At 52.8% G+C, this 18106-nt stretch overlaps 3 protein-coding genes across 10 annotated transcripts; 1 reads left to right on the top strand and 2 right to left on the bottom strand.

The window, feature by feature from the left end:
• Nucleotides 1–3249: 3249 nt before the first annotated feature.
• On the bottom strand, nucleotides 3250–8492 carry LOC6601250 (adenylyl cyclase X E). 7 transcript variants are annotated; one of them, XM_026994154.1, is made up of 13 exons: nucleotides 8442–8492; nucleotides 7425–7639; nucleotides 7188–7339; nucleotides 6516–7115; nucleotides 6172–6453; nucleotides 5824–6109; nucleotides 5556–5731; nucleotides 5272–5487; nucleotides 4885–5209; nucleotides 4554–4822; nucleotides 4386–4480; nucleotides 4170–4321; nucleotides 3250–4100 (listed from the first exon to the last, which is right to left on the bottom strand). In XM_026994154.1, exons 2-13 carry the CDS (start codon nucleotides 7545–7547, stop codon nucleotides 3348–3350), a joined length of 3429 nt encoding a protein of 1142 aa, XP_026849955.1. In that variant the 5' UTR covers nucleotides 7548–7639; nucleotides 8442–8492; the 3' UTR covers nucleotides 3250–3347. The 7 variants fall into 7 exon arrangements, with proteins under 7 accessions (XP_026849955.1, XP_026849953.1, XP_026849954.1 ...); XM_026994152.1 differs by having other exon boundaries at nucleotides 6516–7339; XM_026994153.1 differs by lacking the exon at nucleotides 8442–8492 and adding an exon at nucleotides 7879–8008 and having other exon boundaries at nucleotides 6516–7339.
• A 1551-nt stretch (nucleotides 8493–10043) lies between these two features.
• LOC6601249 (regulation of nuclear pre-mRNA domain-containing protein 1B) lies at nucleotides 10044–12113 on the top strand. Its single transcript, XM_002026175.2, has 5 exons — nucleotides 10044–10179; nucleotides 10248–10333; nucleotides 10396–11081; nucleotides 11148–11291; nucleotides 11657–12113. Exons 1-5 carry the CDS (start codon nucleotides 10115–10117, stop codon nucleotides 11807–11809), a joined length of 1134 nt encoding a protein of 377 aa, XP_002026211.1. The 5' UTR covers nucleotides 10044–10114; the 3' UTR covers nucleotides 11810–12113.
• A 33-nt stretch (nucleotides 12114–12146) lies between these two features.
• LOC6601248 (intraflagellar transport protein 172 homolog) lies at nucleotides 12147–17839 on the bottom strand. Of its 2 annotated transcripts, XM_026994168.1 has the most exons (5): nucleotides 17665–17839; nucleotides 17256–17601; nucleotides 16894–17180; nucleotides 15777–16820; nucleotides 12147–15689 (listed from the first exon to the last, which is right to left on the bottom strand). In XM_026994168.1, the coding sequence occupies exons 1-5, from the start codon at nucleotides 17701–17703 to the stop codon at nucleotides 12147–12149; spliced, it is 5259 nt and encodes a 1752-aa protein (XP_026849969.1). In that variant the 5' UTR covers nucleotides 17704–17839. The 2 variants fall into 2 exon arrangements, with proteins under 2 accessions (XP_026849969.1, XP_026849968.1); XM_026994167.1 differs by having other exon boundaries at nucleotides 16894–17601.
• Nucleotides 17840–18106: the final 267 nt, after the last annotated feature.

Below are 18106 nucleotides of genomic sequence, written 5' to 3'. Positions count from 1 at the left end.
AATCGTGATGAGCTCGATGTCCTTTTTTCTGATGCCAATCGGTTGGCAGGACTCTCCCGATCACGAAAAGACATGCCACGCCCAGATCGGCCCATCAATAGTCGAGATATAGCTTGCAGAACAAACCAGTATTTTCATGATGTCTAAATTAACATTTTCGGGAGGCTATATCTCAGGCAAATAGGGCCAGATCGGCGAAGGACCTACTCTCCCAGGGTCCTAGGGATCCAGCCTGTCGAATGGCATCAAAATCTCGACCACAAAAATGAGGCCGATTTTTGACAAATTCAATGATGTAACCATCATGATATTTTGCGAAAATCGCGATGAGCTCGATGTCCTTTTTTCTGATGCCAATCGGTTGGCAGGACTCTCCCGATCACGAAAAGGCATGCCGCGCCCAGATCGGCCCATCAATAGTCGAGATATAGCCTGCAGAATAAACCAGTATTTGCATGAAATGCAAATCCACTTCTTCGGAGGGCTATATCTCAGGCAAATACGGCCAGATCGGCGAAGGACCTACTCTCCCAGGATCCTAGGGATCCAGCCTGTCGGTCGGCATCAAAATCTCGACCACGAAAATGAGGCCGATTTTTGACAAATTCAATGATGTAACCATCATGATATTTTGCGAAAATCGCGATGAGCTCGATGTCCTTTTTTCTGATGCCAATCGGTTGGCAGGACTCTCCCGATCACGAAAAGGCATGCCGCGCCCAGATCGGCCCATCAATAGTCGAGATATAGCCTGCAGAATAAACCAGTATTTGCATGAAATGCAAATCAAAATATTCGGAAGGCTATATCTCAGGCAAATAGGGCCAGATCGGCGAAGGACCTACTCTCCCAGGATCGTGGGGATCCAGCCTGTCTAATGGCATCAAAATCAAGACCACGAAAATGAGGCCGATATTTTACAAATTCAATGATGTAACCATCATGATATTTTGCGAAAATCGCGATGAGCTCGATGTCCTTTTTTCTGATGCCAATCGGTTGGCAGGACTCTCCCGATCACGAAAAGACATGCCGCGCCCAGATCAGCCCATCAATAGTCGAGATATAGCGTGCAGAAAAAACCAGTATTTTCATGATGTCTAAATTAACATTTTCGGGAGGCTATATCTCAGGCAAATAGGGCCAGATCGGCGAAGGACCTACTCTCCCAGGATCGTGGGGATCCAGCCTGTCGAATGGCATCAAAATCTCGACCACGAAAATGAGGCCGATTTTTGACAAATTCAATGATGTAACCATCATGATATTTTGCGAAAATCGCGATGAGCTCGATGTCCTTTTTTCTGATGCCAATCGGTTGGCAGGACTCTCCCGATCACGAAAAGACATGCCGCGCCCAGATCAGCCCATCAATAGTCGAGATATAGCGTGCAGAAAAAACCAGTATTTTCATGATGTCTAAATTAACATTTTCGGGAGGCTATATCTCAGGCAAATAGGGCCAGATCGGCGAAGGACCTACTCTCCCAGGATCGTGGGGATCCAGCCTGTCGAATGGCATCAAAATCAAGACCACGAAAATGAGGCCGATTTTTTACAAATTCAATGATGTAACCATCATGATATTTTGCGAAAATCGCGATGAGCTCGATGTCCTTTTTTCTGATGCCAATCGGTTGGCAGGACTCTCCCGATCACGAAAAGGCATGCCGCGCCCAGATCGGCCCATCAATAGTCGAGATATAGCCTGCAGAATAAACCAGTATTTGCATGAAATGCAAATCAAAATATTCGGAAGGCTATATCTCAGGCAAATAGGGCCAGATCGGCGAAGGACCTACTCTCCCAGGATCGTGGGGATCCAGCCTGTCGAATGGCATCAAAATCTCGACCACGAAAATGAGGCCGATTTTTGACAAATTCAATGATGTAACCATCATGATATTTTGCGAAAATCGCGATGAGCTCGATGTCCTTTTTTCTGATGCCAATCGGTTAGCGGGACTCTCCCGATCACGAAAAGACATGCCGCGCCCAGATCGGCCCATCAATAGTCGAGATATAGCCTGCAGAACAAACCAGTATTTGCGTGAAATGCAAATCCACTTCTTCGGAGGGCTATATCTCAGGCAAATAGGGCCAGATCGGCGAAGGACCTACTCTCCCAGGATCCTAGGGATCCAGCCTGTCGAATGGCATCAAAATCTCGACCACGAAAATGAGGCCGATTTTTGACAAATTCAATGATGTAACCATCATGATATTTTGCGAAAATCGCGATGAGCTCGATGTCCTTTTTTCTGATGCCAATCGGTTGGCAGGACTCTCCCGATCACGAAGAGACATGCCACGCCCAGATCGGCCACTGTGTAGCCGAGATATAGCCTGCAGAACAAACCAGTATTTGCGTGAAATGCAAATCCACTTCTTCGGAGGGTTATATCTCAGGCAAATAGGGCCAGATCGGCGAAGGACCTACTCTCCCAGGATCGTGGGGATCCAGCCTGTCGAATGGCATCAAAATCTCGACCACGAAAATGAGGCCGATTTTTGACAAATTCAATGATGTAACCATCATGATATTTTGCGAAAATCGCGATGAGCTCGATGTCCTTTTTTCTGATGCCAATCGGTTGGCAGGACTCTCCCGATCACGAAAAGACATGCCATGCCCAGATCGGCCGCTGTGTAGCCGAGATATAGCCTGCAGAACAAACCAGTATTTGCGTGAAATGCAAATCCACTTCTTCGGAGGGTTATATCTCAGGCAAATAGGGCCAGATCGGCGAAGGACCTACTCTCCCAGGATCCTAGGGATCCAGCCTGTCGAATGGCATCAAAATCTCGACCACGAAAATGAGGCCGATTTTTGACAAATTCAATGATGTAACCATCATGATATTTTGCGAAAATCGCGATGAGCTCGATGTCCTTTTTTCTGATGCCAATCGGTTGGCAGGACTCTCCCGATCACGAAAAGACATGCCGCGCCCAGATCAGCCCATCAATAGTCGAGATATAGCGTGCAGAAAAAACCAGTATTTTCATGATGTCTAAATTAACATTTTCGGGAGGCTATATCTCAGGCAAATAGGGCCAGATCGGCGAAGGACCTACTCTCCCAGGATCGTGGGATCATCATTTTTTGACAAATTCAATGATGGCTTCATGTGACCGCAAAAGCCTGTTTGTTTTGGAGTCCTTATCAAGGATCAAGAATGTTTGTGCGCTATTTAAGGACCGATTATGGGCCCGTTATGGGTTCCTATGATCAGAAAAAGTCCTTGATTTTAATGGAGTCCTTGTCAAATTTATTTAGTTTATTTTGGGTATTATAATGTAAGTATTTATATACATGGAAGCTTAAAATCGAATATCTATTAAATTCAGCTAGTCTTCTTTGTGTTGGGGCTCGATGGACGATGGGGCAGGAACTCGTATTCGCTGTCGGTGCCTATTATGTAGGTGGGAATGTTGCCACGCCCCTTGACGAAAGTCATGCCCCGATAGTTGCACTGTATGTTGAACTCCCGCAGCTTGATGGCCGTGTTCTCGGTGACCTGGATCTGGCCAGGCACCCCCGTGGAGTCCATGCGCGAGGCCATGTTGACCGGGTCGCCCCATATGTCGTAGTGTGGTTTCGATATTCCCACCACCCCGGCCATAGCCCGGCCGTGTGAGATGCCGATCCTCAGCATGCCGTAGTCGGTGCTGCCCTCGTACTCTGTCTGCATGTTTTCGGCATTGAAGCGGCGCATGGCCCGCATCAGATCCAGGGCAAACCGTGCCATTACCAGGACCACCTCATTGCTACTGTTGCCGACTTGCTGTCCAACGTTGCTAGTGCGCGGGGCACTAGTTATCACATTGCCCTCGTACTGCCCCCGTTCCAGGTCCAAGTCCAGGGCAATATTGCTGCCATTGCCGTAGGGGACGCGGTGGATTCCGTCGGAGTCGGAGGTGCGCCCCCCGTCGTAGCGACTGCGACGACCATTGGGCATCAGCGAGGCGTTGCGGAACTTCATCTGCGGGGCGTTAACCTGTTCGGAGCGGGACACGTCCAAGCCACAGGCAGCCATGTATGTCCAGTTGGCCACCTTGATCTTCTCCACGCGCAGGCACTGCGCATATTTGTTTAGCTAATGGAAGAACCGGGGAGCTAGTTAAAAACGAATAATGAATCCCCGTGGCATGGGCGAGGTACTTACCACATCATCAAAGTCGCAGATGATCTCGTTCAGTACCCGTAGTCCTATCTTGTCCGTGTCAAAGTTCTTGATGGAGGCAAACATCACGGCCACGTTATCGTACTCCTCGTAGTAGAGCTGGTTCTGCAGCTGCGTCGACAAATAGAAGTCAGCTGGAATGGAAGCCCTAAAGATCAGTGCAAGTTTCTAAGGTTTACTTCTCCGTAAAGGACTCACCCACGTGCGACGGCAATATGTTGGTTAGCAGCACTTTGATGGTGTCGTTGGTGATCAGGGCATCCTCCTGCTTCTTCATCAGCTGTCGCTTCCAGCTGAAGGGCACAGGAAGAATTGTTGTTGGTAGGTCAAAGTACTGAGAAGAAACTTAGCCATCCTCAAACTCACTTGTAGTCCACCTTCGCTATGAACTCCGTTTGTCGCTCCATCAAGTGGAAGATGCCCAGCGTGATGATCATTAGCAGAATGTGCGAGTACTTGGCGTTGAAGTTGACATTGGTGGACGGGCTGTTCGCGTAGATGTGGTTGAACTCAAATATCACCAGCGCTGCATAAACTATCGTAATGATGGTGGAGAGGCAGACCTTGATGATGAATGGAATCCGTGTGAACAGAAAGGACATGCCAATAACCAGTGTCATGCAGTTGGTGAGGATCTGGGACAAAAAGGGACAACAATTTGACAAAAGAGTTCCTGAGCGAATGGCTCATGACTCACCCAGGGATGAAAGCAGAAAAGCCGATCTTCTACGGTGGGATCGCTATCCTCGTAGTCCTCGTCTTTGCTGCAGCCCAGCACTTGCATGGTGGCCACAGCGCAGTAGGATAAAATGATGAGGAAGTAGATAAGGATGCGGAGGAATAAGTTGCGCTGCATCACATCCGACATGTTGAAGAGGCAGCCACTGAGGCGACTCGTGGGGACGGACACCTCTGCGTCGGACATGTACATTATCCAGAGCTTCTTGTACCAGGAGACGATCAGCAGCATGGTGAGCAGGATAATGGTAGTGCCATCGATGTACCAGTAATGGTATCTCGCACTGAAATAGGACTATTGATTACACTGGGAATACTGCGAAGATTATATAAGAGTATGGCTCACTCCTTGCTCAACAGTTGGATGGTCAGGAGTCCCATGTAAATCACCCAGGCGAGAGCAATGCTGTACTTGAGCATCACATCCGGCTCCCGCATGTACTGCATCTCCCAATTGCGGGTGCGAAAGAACAGACAGAACGAGCTGATGTTGCGGCGGAAGGTCTCCTCCTCAATCTCGTCCTGGGTGAGACGAGTGCTGCGCCGAAACACTTTGGTGAGCCTAGACGAGAGAACAATGACACTGGATGAGGGGCAAGCTGGTGTGCTGGAGTGAGGGTTAGAGTATACTTTATCCGACCGATGGGCATCTTGTCCAGCTCGCGACACATCTCCAGCTTGGCCTGGTTGCGCACCTGGTTGTACTGGTGCAGGGTGGAGTTGTGCATGAAGTTCGACTTGTTGGCCTCGCTCAGCTTCTTGGCCTGGCGCTCGCGCTGCACGCGTCTCGGATCGTGCATGGGGGCCTACAACTTTCGATTCGATGTAAGTGTGCGTGTGGTATCGCAGTGCCCCCAAAACCCTAAACTCGCCCTTGGGGGGATGTGCTCGTACTCACGCGCAGTGACTTGATCAGGAAGGAGCGAATGCCATGCTTCTGCAGCACGGGATCCTCGCGAGCCTTCTCCGTTCCGTCCTCGAAGAAATACTCGCCGTCCAGCAGAGACAGCGTCTTCTGACTGACATGCACGCGACCCGTGGCCCCAGTAGCCTCCAATCTGTTGGCAATGTCCACGTCCTTGGACCAAATGTCGAACTGCCATTTTGCGGCTCCAATCACCCCCGACAGCACGTCGCCAGAGTGCACGCCGATGCGCATGTCGATGTTGAGGTGCCGCTTCTCTCTGGAAATAGAGGAGAAGCTGTAGCAAATCATTGCGAGAAAACAGTGCAGGGCTAGACGAACCTGACGTCGCGTATATCCTTGATCATGCGCAGGCCCAGGTCCACACAGCACTTGGCATGATCCGCATTGGGACTGACCAGCCCTGCCACGCAGTAGTAGCAGTCCCCCAGGAACTTGATCCTCAGCACATTGTACTCCTCGCTGGCAATGTCGAAGCGCACGAAGAGGTCGTGCAGCGCCTCCACCAGCTTCTTCACATCCAGAGTGGTGGTCAGGTGGGTGTAGTTGACCACATCCGCATACAGAACAGTGACGTCTTCATGGGGTTCAATGAAGAGGGTTCTGTGGAGAGGATCATACGAGTAGAAGAATATGAGAACGAGGAAAGGAAGGCGTTGACTGACCCGTGATCCGGCTGTCGCCATCGCTTGAGGTTCTGACTGTCAGTAGTCCGCTGCGTATCTACGTGAGATCGCTGCTGGTGCTGCTGCTTGGAGCGTTCGATGCGGTTCTTGACATCCTCCTGCAGACGATCGGCGATCTGGTTAGGCAGGATGCTGAGCAGTAGGCTCCGTTCTTGGTCGCGAGCGTAGCGCAAGAGGAGATTCTCCTCCACGTACTGCCGCCGGTCGAGGAATGTGGTGCGCAACGCGATGTCCCGCATGAGGCGGAAGAAGATGCCCAGCAGGTTGACGCAACTCAGGTAAATGGCTTCGTTGAGAATGCTATGCATCTGGTTGTCCTCCTTGGAGGTGATCACGAATATGTAGTTGATGATGTAGCACAGGGTGACGGCGGATCCGAGCACGAACGGCTGCAGCAGATACGGCACCGGCATGAACATGTAGATGGCGTACAGGGTGTAGGCGTCGTAGATGGGATTCAGGATGAAGTTGTGGCTGGTAGCATGGTACACATTCAGGCCGATGTCCATCAGCACCATCACGCAAACGGCCAGCCAGGAGGAGACGTACACCACCCAGCCGTGCTTGCTGACCAGCTCGCTGCGGAAGTTAACCGAGAGGATTAGCCAGATGACCACGCCGGAAGCTATGTAGGCGGCCATATCCACGTACACGAAGGTTATGTCCGGCGTCGTCAGCAGCAGCAGGGTGTGCGTGATGGTGACCTGCAGCTGGATGAAGATGAACAGCGAGAGGTAGCCCACCCGCAGGCGACGCATGTACAGGTCGTACGACTCCTCCAGCTCCAGGTTGCGGCATTTGCGCTGAAAAGAGAAGGAAGAAGAAAAGGTTGTATGAATATGTATAGATTATAGGGCAGGAATTATGGTGATTGAGCAATTGCCTTACCACCAGATACGACCATTCCCAGTTCTTTTCATTGGAGAAGCTCTGCGATTGATCGTTGGAGTGCGCCAGGTTAATGGTGTTCGTTCGATTGTATTCGATGGCCGAATCAAAGTAGGAATTCATGATTGCATTCGTAGTCGTCAGGGGCTGAGCATTTTCGTCTATCCCCGGCAGCTATCCACAATCCACAATCCTTAATCAGATTCCAGTCGGATCTATGGGTATTATCAGATCAAACCACTGAAAACCATCCGCCAGAGGTACAGAAAAGCAATAACAACAAAGCCGCCCCAATAACAATTGAATCACTCAATGGCTGGGGACTTATCTGGGGTCTGCGGGTGAGAGAGTAGAGTAGCTAAAATTACGAGTACCGTACCGTACCACCTCTCTCGCTCGCTTGCTGTTGCTGTTGCTGTTGCTCTTGCTCTCTTTCCCCCTATCTGAGTCTCACCACGGGATTTGGGTCTCCCTCCCGAATAAAACAAAGTTTTGTTGCCTTTTTTTTGTCTGATGCAAAAACAGCAGCTAATTTAGCAATTTGTCTAATGTGTTGTTGATTGTGTGCTAATGATTTGTAAATCACACTCGCAGGCACACATACACACACACGCATGCACACACACGTAGACTTCCCATGTCCATTATCAGCTGCAGTTGGCCGAGACGACCGCAACCCGACCACGCTGATCAGACAACTTTATGGCTCTGTAATTCATTTATTGCCTTTCGCACGGACGGACACACGGCACTGGACGGAGCGGTGGGGGCGGAGGAAGCGGAGGCAGCGGAGGGTTCGATCGCACTTCACTTTCGTTCGGCAATAAATACGATAATAATTACTGAAAAATTAACACCACTTAAGCGCGTTGCGCTCTAAACAAGCCAATACACAAGGCGGACAGGTATCACAAATTACTCTTTGGCAAGGGCTGATAAGCGGTCGATTGCTGCTCGTTGAGGCTTACGCCAGTGGCTACGCTACGGGTGATATGTACTAGTACGCGTTACCCGTACCCGTATTCTCCTTATAAGAACCGCACGACCAATCCGCCTGAACTGCTGCGACCAAGTGAGCTGCACACCCCGCCCGAGCACACACCTGTCGATGGTTGAGTGCTAAGTGCTGAGTGAAGAGTAAAGAGAGCCACTGGCTTATCAGTGTGAAAAGTTTTTGGGTTGTTGATTGATGGGCTGTGATGGATGATGCATCCATCCATACATTCACCTATTAAATTAAGCAGATAAGCGTTGACTTTACGTCAGATAAACAAGCTATAATGGCCTGCCACTTTGACTGCAATGCAGGTACCGCAGGTAAAACCAATCAGTATACATTTCAATTTGAACTGCGCGCGCAATTGAAGCGCGCCAACGCAAGTATGAGCAAATACAACCCTGTGCCAGAAACGTGCTCCTTTTTTCATCGGTAATTTTGTTCAAAACTTGTTTTGCTAATATATCTGATATTGAAATTGGTCCGTTATTCTTAAATTAGATCAGAAAAAGCAAAGAGCTAGTTTACCATTGAACTTCTGCGCGTAATAAGCACGCGCTGGCCATCATCGCAGAGAGCATGGGTGGGGTAAAATCTTGGAATATTGAATTTGACTCAGCTTCTCAAAAAATTATTTTTGGCAATCAAAAGCGATTCCCTGCTCAAAGAAATTGTTTAAATGAAATTAAATATGTTTGTCATCCAGGCTCTAACGACCGATTTCATGAATTTATTGTACATTTTTGGTAGGTGTACATATGTAAAAATAGTCCCTAAATTGCAAGTCTCCACGAAATGTTGAGGTTTGCGGTATTCTTGCAGATACCGAAAATATGTATCGGGTTCGAGATATACATATATACAGTAATCGAATTAAATGCATGAATAGTTAAAAACATGTCAATCTGAGAAAAAGACGTTGTTCAAAGCAGCTGAATAATAGAACAGAGTTTTAGCATTAATTTAAGGAAATAGAGTATACAAATGTCTATTCTCCATAAATGCATGGTTGATAAGTAGTAAATGTGTAGTTACCGTGTAAGTGTAAATGTACAATGTAAAAACAAGGACATTTTGGGTTTTCCCTCTTTCATTTAAACCTTATTTAACTAACAATATAATAAAAAGGAGTCTTTAAAAATAGCCAATCTTGTAGAAAATCGATTCGACAATCGGATGAAATGATGTGGTTAGGCTGAGGGTCCTAGCTAGCTAGTAATATCAAACCGAATATCAGAATCGAGCGAATATGGACAGCGAACGATTAGCCCATTGTCGACCAGCGGGTATTTAAATACGCTCCACGAAAATTATGCATCTTGAAGAATTTTGGCGCAGATTAGGTGGAAGGATAAGATTGATCTACAAGAAGATCTTACAAATAGTATTATTTTGCGCGGTTTAACTTCAGTTGTTTCCCCGTTCAAATAGAGGCCGGCTAAGTTCGTTTTTTTTTCAGCGGTATATTTACGGTATATTTTTGAAAATCAGAGGGTATATTTCGGTATATTTCTGAGGGTCAGACCGTATATTTTATCGATAAGTCGATTGCTAGAATGTCAATTTTGTGAGAATTATTTTTGTTTTTTCCCGTGCGTCGTGTGTTTTCGTGCGTGTTTTTCGCTTCCCATATAGAATAATCCCTTTTATAGATATTTAAGAGTTTGCAGATTGGGCGGAAGTTGCAGCTGCAATGTCGGCCTTTACAGAGACCGCGCTGATCAAGAAATTGGCGGAGCTCAACAGCAGCCAGCAGAGGTGCAATATTGAAAAAAATCACCGCAACAAATGTGTATAGCAAATTCTGATACCCTCTTCTGTTTCAGCATCCAGACCCTGTCCTTGTGGCTGATTCACCACCGCAAGCATAGTGCAACTATAGTGAAGACCTGGCAGCGGGAGCTGGAGAGTGGTGGGTAGAACCCCACTCCCTCACATGCAGAACCTTCTTATATCATTCTTGCACCATTCCAGTGCCGGAACCGAAGAAGCTGACCTTCATGTACCTGGCCAACGATGTCATCCAGAACAGCAAGAAGAAGGGGCCCGAGTACGGCAGGGAGTACAGCAATGTCTTGGGAAAGGTGTTTGCCCACATCGGAGAGAAGTGCAGCTCCGACAAGCTCCTGGGCAGTCTGGGACGCATCCTCAACATTTGGCTGGAGCGCGGCGTCTACGATGCCAAGGCAATAAACGAGTATCGTGCCCGCCTGCACAGGGAGTCTGGAAGCAGCAAAAATGGCAGCAAATCGCACGACGCCGAAGCCGGGGAGCGAGATAAAGATCACAGCAGCAACGCCGGCGGCGGCGGCGGCAGCGGCAGCAGGTCAGAGAAGTCAGAGCGGAGGGAGAAGCGCAAGCATGAGGAGCGCCATTCGAAGTCGAAAAAACCGCGACACCATCACCAGAGCAGCAGTGCTCCAGCCCCAGCAGAAGAACCGGCTGTAGAGCCGGAAAACGGGCACACTCCTCCCTACCTACCACTGGGTGAGCCGCCCGAGCCGGAGGAGCTGATCAAGGCTCTCACGAGCATAGAGAACTCGGCCTCCAGTGATGCCGAGGTCAGGGAACGCATTGCGAAGCTTCCGCAGGAGATATCGGAGATCAGTTGCATCAGCAAGCTGGAGGATAAGGACAAGGCGAAGGCCTTGGCCACTCAAGTGCGTCTCTTGGAATACAAAATGCGAGTACTCGCAGGAAACCTAAACGTGTCTTTTTATTTGTAGGTCAATGAGGCCGTCGATTTGCTCAACGAGTACAATTCCCGGCTGGCAGCCGAGATGGAGGAGCGCACCAAATTGGCCGCGATGCTGCGCGACTTTCAGGCCGAACAGAAGGAGCTGCTGGCCCAGGCCGAGACACGACTCGATGTACGTTTCCCCAATCAATCAATATATAAAAGGGTGGAACTCAGTGGCAATATGAGTGGTGCTTACAGCAGAGAAACGCCTAGAATATGTTAACAAATTTAAGTTCGACCTCTTCCTGATTTAGCGAATAAGATCATGTGAGCCACTCATATTTCTCACACCCCGCATTACCTCCTAACTATCCTGCCAGCATGCTCGAGGCCTCTTTTGGGCTATCGTTTCGATTCTGTACAAATTATATATCTTTTGCTTTGAATTAAACAAAATTCCAATTAAATCACATCACCTATCGGTGCAGATTTGTGCAGTTTGCAAGCAAAAAATATCAAGCATCGTCGCCTAATGCTCTGTGTCTCTATTTGCAGGAACACAAGAAGAAGCTGGCCAAGATGTTGGGCCTGCAGAAGGAGATACACGATCACCTCTCAAATTTGCCGGATCTGACGCAGCTGCCAGATGTCACGGGCGGACTGGCACCACTGCCCTCCGCAGGCGATCTCTTCAATGCCCTGCATTGATCGAATGACGATGATAGATCGATCCGAGTGCCGTAGAGTCCGAGTCACTTAACCAGCAACTACTTAAAGAAACCTTAAATTGTACACGTACACACAAACACATACACACACACATACACATACACACACACACAAACACACACACACACAGACACATACAAAGCTTCATATACTTGCATATAATCGTCGTAGCTGTCCCCGGACCGAATCGCACTCCAGCACGCCCCCAAGATTATTGCCCAGATTATTATAGTCCGCATATTATATTGACGGTTGAATACAGAATTTAATTACGAGCAACTTACCGACACTCCCACCAGTCTTTGCAGTGCGTGCATTAGTGCATTACGTAGTTGGCGGCCCCCTGCCACTTTTCGGTGAAGCCAATGATGTCGGCTATGCCACTGCCCGGGGACATCTTCACGGCCACCGAGAACTTGCTCCAGACGTCGCGATTCACCTGGTTGCTCGACGACTGAAAGGTCACAGGCTGACGGCCACGCACCGGGAATCCACTCAGCAGGCAGGGCAAATCGTTCGGGCCCAGGCTGGACTCGTACAGGCCACGATCATCTGTGGGCAGCTGCTGATCCACCTGCTGGTCCATGCTGACGGCCAGGACCCATTCGCGCACCTCCTCATGGAGGCTGGGCTCGTTCTTCAGGTGAATGTCCTCGGGCAGGGGCACGGAGCTGGGGAAATCGGTGCTGGCCAAATCGGAGTGATCCACCAAGTTGCCAGAGCCCTCCTCGATGGCCTCGCACACGTCCAGATAGTGGTTGAGCATGACGAAAGCCTCCGCCTCTCGTCCAGCCTGCCGCAGATCCATGCCCGCTTCGTAGAAGCCCTTATCCACCGGCAGGATATCCGTGTGCCGCAGCAGTGCCAAGGAGAGCCGCAGGGCCACTGGTTGGAGCGCCTGCACCTCCTTGCAGGCTGCTCTGGTGGCATAGTAGTGTGCAATCAGGAGAAACTGCTCAATGCCGGCCGTAAACTGGGTCTGGGCCTGCTCCTGAGAGGCCCTCAGCGATTGCAGCAGGCGCTGGAGAAAGTCTCGCAACTGGCGCCACAGCGAACCGCCCTCGGACTGCTCCTCCCTCAGGGCCAGACAGTCGAGGGCGATCCGCGTGTAGATGTTGAAGTGCGCCTCGATGGGAGGCGCCCCATAGCTCAGATACAGACCTAGGGCGTTGCTACAGTTGCCCTCGCGGATGAGCTGGGCCGCGTACACGGCCACGTACTTCTGCAGCACCGAGGGATTCAGCTGCTTGGCCTTCTCCAGGCATCGCTGCCACTGGCCCTGCTCCGCCAGGAGATCCAGCGCCGAGATGATGTCAATGTCCGCCAGCTGCTCGACATTCCCCTCGTGCTTGAGGCACGACTTCTGCTGCTGCTCCACGTAGGCGAGCAGCTGGAGATCCGCATCGATTTCTTTGGCCAGCCGCCGGGCCTTGCTCCACTGCTCCGTCTTGATAAAGACATCCACCGCCTGCTTGGGCATGTCCGCGGCCAGATAGAGCTGTGCTGCAGGGCCAATCTGCTTGATGGCCAGCAGCCGTGGCCCCAAGGCCGTAGCCAGCTCCTGGGCGTCCTGTCCCTCCAGAAACTGGTTGCAGATCTCGGCGGCACGCAGGAGGGCCCTCTCCAGGGTGGCCGCATCCTCGGCATTGGAGGCATCTATCTGCATTAGGCACTCGGCGGCCTTGCGGAACTGTTCCCGCTTCGCGAACTCCGCCGCTCGCTGCAGATAGGCACGGGAGTCGGTGACGGATTCCTCCCCCGTCTGGGCCAGTCCTCTTTGCAGCTGCGCCTGCAGACGCCTCAAGTCATTGAGGGCCGAGGGATAATGCTCCTCGGCTATCCGCAGGGCATCATCGTACAAGGACTCCTGCTTGTAGTGCTCTACGATGAGATCCGGCCGCTGGGCGCGCAGCAACAGAGCCTCGTACTCCTTGTAGTTGCGGGTCTCCAGAGCGGCCGCCGCCTGGCCGATGAGCACCTCGCCCACGACATCCGGCAGATGCTGTTCGGCCACGTTGAGCGCGGCCCGCCAGTCGCCGGCGTGCTGATACATGAGGATCGCCTCCTTGGGCTTGTGGGCCTTGAGGAACTCCACTTCGGCCTCCTCGAACTTGCCCTCATCCTCGAGGGACATGGCGATCTTCAGGTGCACCTCGTCCGTGGGCTTGCCCGCAAAGCGGCACAGCTCCATGGCGAACTCGAACTGGCCCGAGTCGCAGGCGAATCCCACGGCGGTGTCCAGCAGTCCCAGTTTGCTCAGCAGTCGCACGGCGCTCTCCAGGGGCATGGACTTGGCCCACATGTAGGCCACCTGCTGGCTGGCCCCGTCCGTCCCCTTCTGCTTGGCCACGCGGTAGCCGTCCTCCCACCTGCCCGAGGAGCAGTACATGTGCACGGCCGACTTCCAGTCCCCCGAGGCGATGAAGTGCACCTCGGCGTTCTTCAGTTTGCCGCGCGACTCCAGCTGCCGCGCCAGATGCAGGTGGGTGCTGTCCAGCAGATCCTTGTGGTAGCGTTCGACCAGCCGGATCATCGAGTCGTACAGCTCCCGACGCTTGTACATGGCTATGGCCAGGTCGGGCTCATTGACGGCGATCAGAACCTTCTCCGAATCCCGGTATTTGCCCTGCTCCTCCAGGGTGCCTGCCATCTGGACGAACAGCTCGCGCAGATGCTCCGGCTTCAGGTACTTCTCCCCGATCACGTACGCCCGCTCCCACTTCCCGTGGCGGTTCAGCAGCTCGATGGCATCCTTGTGGAGGTTGGCTCTCACCAGCATGTCCTCGGCTCCGTCCAAGTCCCCGGCAAAGGCCAGGTGCTTCGACAGATCCAGGGCATAGCGCTGTATGAGCTCTGGCTCGTCCAGGACCTTGGCTATCTGCACAGCCTTCCGCCATTGCTTGGCGCCCACCGCCGCCTCCAGGGCCTTCTGCGTGGCGCCCGCCTCGATATAGTGGTTGATCGAGGCGTCCAGCTGCTTGCGACCCACCAGCCAGTCGCCCCACTCCTCCTCCAGGGCCGTCACCTCCTGCGGCTCCACGACGCGCGCGAGCTCCAGGGCCCTGGCATACGCACCTCCCTTCCGGTAGAGAGCCAAAGCAGCCTCTGGCCGGGACAGGCGATGGGCAATGTCGCCCGCCAGCTCGTAGAGCTCGCAGTGCACCAGACCCTCGGTCACCTGCAGCATCAGATGCTCGTCCTGCAGCAGCTGCGGCGTCTTCAGCGCCAGTCGAGCAGCTCTGGCCGGCTTATTCGCCTTCAGGAACAGCCCCATGGCCTGCTGCAGTTCACCCTGTTCCTCGAGCACTTGGCCGGCCTTCTCCGGCTGCTCGCTGCTCAGCAGAAAGTCCATGTGCTGCTGCTTCAGCTCCGCCAATCGCGCATATCCCCGCCTCTCGGCCAGGGCCACAGCCTCGTCCCACATCCGAAGCTGCTGGTACATCCTCAGGGCCGCCTCGATGTCGCCCTGTTCGAGATATATGCGCTCTGCGGTGCGCAGATCGGATGCCAAGAGAGCCAGCTTGGCCCGCACCTCGGGACAGAGGATTCCCGGTGAATCGGTGGCCAGCTCGAACGCGTCCGCCTCCTGGATCATCTCGGCTAGGTAGAATGCCTTGGACACGTTTCCCAGAGCGGCATAGCAGCGCTGGGCCACTCGCAGATTGCCGTCTTCCAGGGAGATTATCGCCAGGTTGTGCCACATGGCCTTGGCCGCCGGCTTGTCCCCAAGAGACTCCAGAAAGTGAACGGCTCGTCCAAAGTCGCTGTCGTTGACGGCGGTGCCGAACTCCACGAGTCCCTCGTCCAGCTGGTAGCTGTGCTCGCTGGGGCCATCCTGGGAGCGCACCACGGTGCGACCCTTTGGGCGGAGACATAGGATACACAAGTTGCGGATGCATTAGAAAGTGGGGACAGGATTAGGGGGATTAATTAGGGGGATACTCACATTCTCGCGCACCACTTCGATGGCCTCGCCGCGGATGGTCTGCATGGTCACGTGCTCCGGCAGATCGATGTTGTACCAAATGGCCAGATTGGTGTGGCTCTGGGCCACCACCACGTCGCTCTGGGGGACCCACTGGACAAAGGAGATGTTGCTGAGGAGGGTCTGCTTCTTGCCCGTGTAGTTGTCCACCAGCACGAGACGCAGTTTCTTGTCGCGGAACAGAAGCTTGTGGGCCGTCTCGCTGAGCTCCAGCCAATCGATTTTGGTCTCGTGGTTGATCTGGCCGCTGGTGAGGCGACTCTCCAGGTCCACCACGCAAATGGTCTTCGCGTCCAGGAGGAAGGCCAGCTTCTTGTTCTCCCGGGCATTGCCGCGCTCGTTGAGGCGCACGGAGATCACGTGCGGATTGACGAACTCCGTGCGCACGGAGCCCAGGATGCAGTTGTCGCCGTACTCCACGAGACTCAGTTCCCCCACATTGAACACGAGACAGACATTGGGGTTCTCGAAGTAGAAGCGCTCGTGGTGGCCGGAGGCTGTCCAGGGCACTTCGCTGGCCAGGTTGCGCGTCAGGTCGCAGAGGATCAGGGACTCCTCGGTGCGGGCCACCAGGTAGTTGTCCTTGCCCATGATCCGCACATCGTCGATCTCCAGGCCCAGCTGCGACTCGATGGTCAGCTGCTGCGTGGGCTCGGCCAGCGATCGCACCAGCAGCTGGCTGGGCGCCACAAAGATCAGCTCGAACTTGTCCTGCCAGATGGTGCGCCTCAGCACGGACTCGAACAGCAGGACAGCTCCGCTGACGGAGCCGAGAGCGAGACGGGCACCGTCCCGACGCCACAGCAGGGCGCTCAGCGTGTACAGGCAGGACACCTCCTTGCTGGCACTCTCGCTCCAGGCTCCCTGGCGTGGACTCCAGGCGTAGATGCGTATGCGATCGTAGCTGCCGAAGGCCACCGCCTGCCCGTTGGGGCTGCAGGCGGCCACCGTGAACTCGCGTTCTCCCTCGGTTCGGGAATAGTCGAATGTTCGTAGCTGGCGACCCTGAAAGTGGAGCACATAGGTAAAGGTAGGTATCATATTGAGGGAATGTACAGATGACTCTTGAATCTCTTACCATCGGGTCGTAGAAGACAATCCGCTGATCGCAGCCACCGACACAGAAGCCGCCCTGGGGCCAGGCCAGAGCGAACGGCGGCACCGGATGCTGGACCACTCTTCCCAGGGGCTCGTTGGCGTCGTCCGTCAGAAAGTAGCGGATGATGGTGCCATCGTTGTGGCCGCTTAGGAAGCCGCTGCCCTTGGTGTTGGCCGCCAGCGAGATGCAGATGCTGTCGCCACCGTACAGACTCTGCGATTTGTTGCTCTTACTGTGCAGGGCACGAATCTTTCCATCTTCGAGGCCTTGTCGTGCGATAGATATGTACTTGATTGAAGATGGGTTCCATACAGATCGAATGCAAGGGGGATGAGGATTACCTGCTATGATGGCGCCAGAGGAGAGCCAAATGAGAGCCGTGACGGCACTGGCCTGCGGGAACTTATTGCAGATGACCTTCTTGTCGTTCCAGGACTCTCCCAGCTTGTACACGTAGACGATGCAGTCGCTCTGTGCCACGGCCAGGCGGGTGGAGTCGGGACTGAAGGCCAGGCCCCGGATCACATAGGAGTTCTTGCCATTTGCCGAGTTGGCGGGCTTTGTGCTGAACTTGTCGCGTCGCTCGCCGGCATCGTCGTACAGCAGGATGTGTCGATCGGCGGTGGCTATGGCCAGCTTCTGCTGGTTGGGCGACCAGGCCAGGCCCGCAATGCGTTGGATTTGCTCCTATGGGACAAGAAGACAAAAAGTGTAGGGATATATTTAGTTTTTCCCATAAACGCGCCTTACCTGACCCTCCAGCAACGTTCGCAGGTATTTCAATTGCATTTTGGAGTTGGATCTTAAATTATTTGCCTATCGGACTGGGGTTTGCTGGTGAAATGTTGTGAATGTGAATTTTCCAGCAAGTGTTTCCTCTTGTTGTGGCTCATGTCAGTTGTTGTGGCAACCAGGAACCCAGGAACCAAGCAACCCAGCAGCGCAGCAGCCCAGCAACCCAGCAGTCCAGCAAACAATTCACCCCCGCATCGTGTTGTAGTCTGTTTTCTTGGCGCTTCCGTTTTGCGCTTGGCATTCTAAATAAATGGCCTTTGTTCGGGAATGCAGCAGGTGCCGGGCCTGCCACAGGACAGGATGTACGACAGGCGCTCCGAATGGGGGTGGGGGTGGGTGGGCCCTTTGTTTCTGCTCCTCCTCCCCCTCCTCCTGCTGCTGCTTCTCTTGTCGTCGA

The sequence above is a fragment of the Drosophila persimilis genome, unplaced genomic scaffold, assembly GCF_003286085.1.
Source record: "Drosophila persimilis strain 14011-0111.01,24,50 unplaced genomic scaffold, DperRS2 tig00001296-arrow-arrow-pilon, whole genome shotgun sequence".
NCBI classification, from domain to species: domain Eukaryota; kingdom Metazoa; phylum Arthropoda; class Insecta; order Diptera; family Drosophilidae; genus Drosophila; species Drosophila persimilis.
This window is presented reverse-complemented; position numbering and strand designations above follow the sequence as displayed.

What these genes read in the sequence shown, in the direction of transcription:
- LOC6601250 (XM_026994152.1), bottom strand. Translation starts at nt 7,547, where the DNA reads ATGAATTCCTACTTTGATTCGGCCATCGAATACAATCGAACGAACACC. An exon ending in TTTTCTGCTTTCATCCCTGG is followed by an intron (nt 4,823 to 4,884) that starts GTGAGTCATGAG and finishes TTTTTGTCCCAG; the next exon opens with ATCCTCACCAACTGCATGAC. An exon ending in CATATTGCCGTCGCACGTGG is followed by an intron (nt 4,322 to 4,385) that starts GTGAGTCCTTTA and finishes CTTCCATTCCAG; the next exon opens with CTGACTTCTATTTGTCGACG.
- LOC6601249 (XM_002026175.2), top strand. Translation starts at nt 10,115, where the DNA reads ATGTCGGCCTTTACAGAGACCGCGCTGATCAAGAAATTGGCGGAGCTC. An exon ending in CTCAACAGCAGCCAGCAGAG is followed by an intron (nt 10,180 to 10,247) that starts GTGCAATATTGA and finishes CTTCTGTTTCAG; the next exon opens with CATCCAGACCCTGTCCTTGT. An exon ending in AGGCCGAGACACGACTCGAT is followed by an intron (nt 11,292 to 11,656) that starts GTACGTTTCCCC and finishes CTCTATTTGCAG; the next exon opens with GAACACAAGAAGAAGCTGGC.
- LOC6601248 (XM_026994167.1), bottom strand. Translation starts at nt 17,703, where the DNA reads ATGCAATTGAAATACCTGCGAACGTTGCTGGAGGGTCAG. An exon ending in TTGTCTTCTACGACCCGATG is followed by an intron (nt 16,821 to 16,893) that starts GTAAGAGATTCA and finishes CTCCACTTTCAG; the next exon opens with GGTCGCCAGCTACGAACATT. An exon ending in TCGAAGTGGTGCGCGAGAAT is followed by an intron (nt 15,690 to 15,776) that starts GTGAGTATCCCC and finishes CTCCGCCCAAAG; the next exon opens with GGTCGCACCGTGGTGCGCTC.